Consider the following 6,798-nt stretch of genomic DNA (forward strand, 5'->3'; position numbering starts at 1 on the left):
TATTTTCAACAGGATTATTTTTTATTTAAGTTTTGTATTAAGGATATGATTCATGATTTCTTATTTTTCCACTCCATTTTTGCCTTATTCGAATTTCTGCCACTTCTAGTTTTGTATTATTGGCATACAGATACATACATACATACATACATACATATACATACACACACATACACATACATGTCTAATGTGGGTGGACAGTATACAGCTATAAAGATGTTCAAGATGTGATAATTGTATCATTTAGTCTACAAGTTTGCAATGTGTTGTGTTTGATAATTGTATCATTTTGTTTACAAGTTTTCAATGACTGATGGTTTTATGATGCATTTTCACATTTTTTCACATTAGTATAATGTGAAGTGGTAACAAGAAATGAGCAGAGAACATCAGGACAAATAGGGTCAAACAGGCTGAAGTATCTTTAGAATTAAATAACAGGGTTAAAGCATTCTACTTAATGCCAACTTTCTTTGGTACTCAAATATGTATCTCCTTTGCCAATGCTAAATATTATTCTGTACTTTAGTTAACACCAAAACATGAAGGCAAATATCATACTTGAAGGGTTAGATTATCATTTCATAGGATTACCATGCCTGATGTTTCAAATAATTCTCTCAGTAACCTCTGCAGCACCAATCTCGAGTCTCTAACACACCAATCTCGAGTCTCTAACACAAATAAGGACTCTGCAACGCTACCTCAAGACGTATTTACTTACCTGATTTTATTATATGATAAGTTGAGTTCTCGTAATTTTAACAGCTTGTCCACCTTCTCAATCTTCCCTATTATATTATAGCTGAGATTCAGTACTTCAAGTTTAATGCATTTTTCCAAATTTTCAATGTACTAATTGGAAATAAATGAATAAATACTTTACACAGCAGATGCGTCGACACGAACCACCTCACGCGAGTATGTGCGCACGGGCTGGCCTGCCGGTCAGCAGTGAGCAGTGAGCTCTGCTGCTCTCCCGGCAGTCCCCAGCCGCCTCCCTTGGGCAGGAGCAGCAGCAGCAGCTCCCCACAGTCTCCCAACTTCCTGCTCTTTAAGTTCAAAATTATCCAGCAAGAGTGCCAAGCCACCCCCCATACATCCTCTGCTCCTCCCCCTCAATTCCTATGCTTCTCCCTCCCTCCTATCTTTCAAAGTTCAAGTTGGTACTCAAAAATCTTGCATGATGATCTCACCCATGCCCTCCCCCAAGCTCCTGGATCTTCACTTTCTTTCTCTCACCTGGATGGATCTTTCCTCTTAGGCTTAAAAACAGTGATTACTCAAGAGATACTCATTCTACATTTACTACATACCATTGTGGCACCAGGAAATGGAGAACCAGTGAAAGAGGCAGTTTTTCTGCTGCGACAGTGCTAACGCCTGGCCCAGTGGGCACTTAACAAGTAGCTGTCAACTGACAGTATGAGAGGGAGTGACAGAGAAGGTGGCTAATTGCAATTGGATGTTAAGAGAAGACCTCATAGACTTCATATACTGAGTGGAGAACTTAATAAGGAACCAGCCAGCTGTGTGAACATCTGAGGCAGAAAAAAAAGATGCAAAGGCCCTAAAAGAATGAACTTGGTGGTTTTGAGAAATAGAAAATAGGACTTTTTAAGTGTCAAATCCAGTAACTTCCACATTTTCCTGTGTGATTATTTTGTGGCATTTTTAATATCATCTGTTCTGACCTGAAGTTCTCCTTCCTTTGGAGTCTATTGATCATGCACTTGGACCTTCTGTCCCAAGAGCCCTTTAGACTTCTTCACTAGTTCTGCATCTCCTGTGCACGCTGTTTCTATGATTCTCTCTTACTATTTCTCCTCTTAACCCTAAGCAGTCTTCATCCTAAACACTAAATTCCAGAGTCAGAAAGGAAGCTTACTTACCTCGGTATCCACTCCCACAGGTACATAGTGCCTGATATATAATATCCACAATGTAAGATTTACTAATATTTTATTTTTGAAACTTTTAAAGAATTTTATGGTTTCCTTTTTCCTTTGTAATTATACAAAATATAAATGTCTCCTTATAAGAATTTAAGCAAAATATAGAACGCTCTCTCTATCAGATCCCCAGGTTATGCTAAAATATCACGCTACTCAAAGGTACAAATTGTTAAGAAGCTGGTGTGTATCTATTTAGACCTTTCTGTTCACTTCTAGCCACATATATACATTTAGGAAAAAATTTTTACATTGAGACTATTAACAGACGTATAGTTATTTCAAATTTTTCTACTTTGAATAATGGGTAACATAACTACACAGAATATGGATAAGAGCAAACTTTTTCTCTGAAGATCTGTACGTATTTTTTGCTTTTTTGGCCAGAGTGTTTTTCACAACTATTATTATAGTGCAAAACCAGCTACAAGTGACATGTTTTAAAAAATGAGCATGTTTCAATAAAGTTATATTTCAAAAAATAGGCAGTAGGTTCAACTTGGACTGTAGTCTATAGCTTGCCTCTTCTAAAGGGGCTGGTAATGCTTATGAATTTGGATATAGTATACCTCTGATATAGAATTTCACCAGAAACAATAATCAGTTATAAACTAATTGATCTGAGGTAGAGATGTCACTGTAAACATAATATAATGTTTTCCCCCAGTTTTAAAGCACAAGAAAAAGTAAAATAACATCCATATTCAGAAATTGTGGAAAACCTACCCTAAATTTCTTGCCACCATCTTTAGAAAGTGAAAGATTCAGAGATTTCACCAAGGCCAAATTGTCCTGTTTAGTAAGTTTTTTAATAAGCTCCTCTGTAATATATCGGACTCCTACATGTGAATCAGCTTCTGAAATTATAGAAACATATACTTATCAGTAGAGGAAGACATGAATACTCTGAAAAACAGATGGCTTATATTATACAACAAACTTTAAAAGTCACAGAAATACAAATTAGCTAGTTCTAATTGCAATGTTTTAGTAATATTTTACTTATAAAGCAACTTATACTAATATCAAGTTATACTCTTAACATTTTACCCAAGTTTTCTGCAAAGTGCTTTACATTTAAATTTTTAATTTGTACAAACAAAGCTTTGAGGTAGAAAGTATCCCCATTCATAAAACCAAATTATAATAATTTACTGAAGCACTACTAATGTGCAAAGATAAATCAAAAACTTGCACTTTTAATCATCTGTAGCACTAAAGAATTTAACAACACTTTTATGTTACTATTTTTAAAGAAAATGAAAACAAACTGGCACGATTTAGTTTGTTTAAATTCTACTTTACAGCTCAAATCACTGACTTCTTAAAAATCCTCACTTCCTATTTATTTAATGTTGAGAAACTCAAGTTTGTTATACTTTTATTTACTTAATTTATAAAGATTTTATTTATTTTTTACATAGAAGAAATGGGGGATAAGCCAGAGGTGCAGGGGGGTAAGATGATTCCCAGAGACAGAGTGGGGAGCAGAACTGATAGACTGAAATACACTGCTGAGGGGACCACGAGGTAAGTCAGGAGAGGTCTGCTGCACCATGTGGGTCAGCTCCTTGGCTGGGGATCAAACCCATGCTATAGTGGCTGCTGATAGCTTCATAGTGCTGAGACTCAAACCCATGTGCCACCAGGGAGGGCCCTTGTTACACAGAGAGAAGATCACAGCATGTTTGATAATGTACTAACTTGTTTCATAGTACCCCCTTCTGTCTCCCCACACCTCATCCTAAGATTTTTCTGGGTATCATTAAAGTTTGCTAAGGTCACTGCATTTTACAAAAGCAGTCATTAGAAGAAAATTGCCTTTTGGTTTTTTTATGAGTCAGAAAAGTCCATTTTGGTTTCAGGTTCAGGCTGTGATCCAAAGATTGATGATTATTTACAACAAATTAATAGTATATTTATTTCAGGTTTAAGTTAAATGAGTTTCTTCTTTAATGAGGCCTATTCTAGGAAGTACTGTTTATTAGTAAAACTTGATCAGCTATTCAGGTAAATAGAATTTGACAGCTGTAATTTCATGACTTAGCAAAGAAATCAGTTTTCTTTCATGTTTAATCTTTTAATAAGAATTCCATTTTTGAAAATATTCCTAGAAAAACAGAATGCTTTTTAAAAAAACAAAGATCTTAGCAAATCATATATGTGTTTTATGACTATAAAATCAGTCTACTCATAGATAAGCACTTTGCTAACAAACCAACTTCTGTAGCCCAAAAAGTAGACAACATTTTTAAAACGAATCAAGGTATTCCATGCAGAAATGTACAGCTATGCCCTCCCCCTATTCAAGGATGATGCCATGTTTAGGGTTTGAGCTTTCGAACACTCTCCCACCACAGAAAATAAAGTTTTCTCTTTGAGAAAATGCTATTTTCCTAACTCAGATATCTTTACCCTCACCCAGTGGCCTCCAGCCTCCATTGTCCTTATATAATTTCTGCCCATAAAAACATCAGTCAGGTTAGTACCAGAATATATGTTAATTTGAACAAAAAATATTAGCTCAGTATTTTCCACTTCCCCTTAAGAGTAGAAATTCTTAGATTAAAAAGCAATACCTGGGCCCTCCCTGGTGGCGCAGCGGGTTAAAGCACAGCACTGAGAATCTAACGCGGCTTCCGCATGAGTTCGATTCCCGCCTGCCCTGGAGGTGACCACATGGCGAGGCAGACCTCTCCTGACCCGCCCGCTGCTCCCTCAGCAGTGTACTTCGTCGATCTGCCTGTTCTGCTCCCCACTCTGTCTCTGGTGAATCCTCTCACCCTCCGCATCTCTGGCCTGTACCCCAGTTCTGTACGAATAAATAAATAAATTTTAAAAAAAAAAAAAAAGCAATACCTTTATGGTCTTGGTAGTCCAAAAGCATGTTTTTATCTGTAATCTGGACTTGCTCAGGCCACTGTCGTCCAGAATGAAAAGGCAGAATCTCAGCTCCACTTAGAGGTGAAAGTGATCTAGATCTCACATTAGACGTAAGAGATGAGGGACTAGGGGAGTGAGAGGATGGTGGCATCTTTGCTTTGGAGAAGGCTTTCTGCCGAGGACCTCTCTTCATTGCAAAAGTAAAGCCAGGTGTCCATCAAAACCTGTAAGAGTTTTCAGTATGCTTAACAAGATTATCTTTTGAGCTGTCAAACCACTAAATTATTTCTAAAATTTTCAAGACAACAAAGTTCTAAGTTCAAAGGCTATAGATGCTTGGGACCTACATTGTTCCAAGATAATAGAGCAGACATAATTTAAAACATTGTTGATCACCTTGTCAGAGGAAGAAAAGGCCTCTAGAGGGTCTTACATGGATAAATGTTTCAGCCAGAAGTCTTGTCTGTCATTTTTGTTGCCAACTTTTTGTTCTAAGCTAGTCACAACATCCTTTTAATCTACAAGCTGTCCTAGTTTGCAGGAAGCTCAAATCAGTATTGAATATTGATGCACTCAGTAATTAACACTGATGAGCACTCTCCTTCTGAAACAGTTTCTATAGCTTCTGGAACACCACTCTCCTGGTGTCCTCCTGGACTCTGGCTACTCCTTAGTCTCTTTTGCTGATTTACACGCCCCTATTCAGTCTTTAAATGTCAGCGTTCCTCAAGTTCTCCTCTAGTCTCTGATATCCTCTCATCTGATGCATACCCAAGACACCTAGTGCTGTCTGAACACATATGTTTACTCCAACCTTCCTCTGAGTTCAGAATCCTATTTTTCAACAATTTACTTGATCTCATTGACACCCTAAATTCAATATGGCATTCCCCCATTTCTCCCTCGTTCACCTCCCATCCTGGACTCATACAGTATTTGTATCTTCATAACCCATTTATTTCACTTACTAGCCTGTCTTGTTTTATTCATGATATAGCCTAGGTCAGAACTGACTTTCTTCTTAAGACTAATATTCTATTATCTGTATTGACCACATTTGGCTGATCCTTTTTTCCTTCAATGGAACCTCCATTACTTTCATGTTTTAGCTGTTGTGATTAATGCTACGGCCATGGTGTATAACTGTGAGACATTTAAAATTTTTCTAGGCAGAGACTCAGAAGTGGAAATGCTGGGTCACATGACAATTCCACTGTAATTTCCGAGGCACCCCCATGCTGCTCTCCATGGCAGCTGCTTCATTTCCCATTCTCAATAGGGGTTCTAATCTCACCCTATTATTGCCAAAACTTGTTTGTGTATGTGTGTGTGTGTGTGTATGTGTGTGTGTGTGTGTGTGTGTGGTTTTGATAACAGCCATTTCAATGAGTGAGGTCTATCTCACTGAAACTTTTGATTTGCATTTCTCTAATGATCAGTGATGCTGAACATAACTTTTCTTGTGCTTATTAGCAATTTGTATATTTTCTTTGAAGCATGCTTCTCAGAGTGTAACACCCAAAGTGGAGGGATAATATCTTATTTATCTCAGAATTCTCAGCATGCTGAAAATTAGGTCACAAGTGTATACAAGATTTTCTCATATACAGAAATCAGCCCGTTTAAAAAACACATTTTCAACAGTACTGTATGGGGGGCTAGTTTTTGTTGCAATACATCATATACATAGGAAGGTACAAAAATCATTAAGGTACTATGAACTTTTATACAGTGTATTTGCTAGCTTCCAACTCCCATACCTACTACTGCTTATTGACAAAACCAATGTTATTGAAGTTTAGGTCTTCCAGAAGGAATAAAAGCATTTATTGATGAAAGGGATCTTAGTCAAATTGCTTGACTTTCCACATAAGAAAATTAATGCCCAGAATAATAAATTACATGTCAGACAGTGCTAGCAGAATAAAGATGCAAACAAGTCCTCCTTTCAATCTAATTTGCC

General features: G+C 37.1%; 1 protein-coding gene across 1 annotated transcript in view; it reads right to left on the minus strand.

Annotated features, from left to right (window-relative positions):
- Positions 1-5,059, minus strand: part of CNTRL (centriolin) — a 59,889-nt gene extending 54,830 nt beyond the window's left edge. Inside the window, exons 1-3 of the mRNA XM_012721533.1 lie at positions 4,812-5,059; positions 2,679-2,809; positions 725-855 (exon numbers count right to left, since the gene is read on the minus strand). Of these exons, the coding sequence (XP_012576987.1) occupies positions 725-855; positions 2,679-2,809; positions 4,812-5,028 (479 nt within the window). The 5' untranslated portion in view covers positions 5,029-5,059. The remainder of the gene's footprint in view (positions 1-724; positions 856-2,678; positions 2,810-4,811) is intronic.
- Between the last annotated feature and the right edge of the window lie 1,739 nt (positions 5,060-6,798).

Source organism: Condylura cristata, unplaced genomic scaffold (genome assembly GCF_000260355.1).
Source record: "Condylura cristata isolate star-nosed mole 26May11 unplaced genomic scaffold, ConCri1.0 scaffold00006, whole genome shotgun sequence".
NCBI lineage: Eukaryota > Metazoa > Chordata > Mammalia > Eulipotyphla > Talpidae > Condylura > Condylura cristata.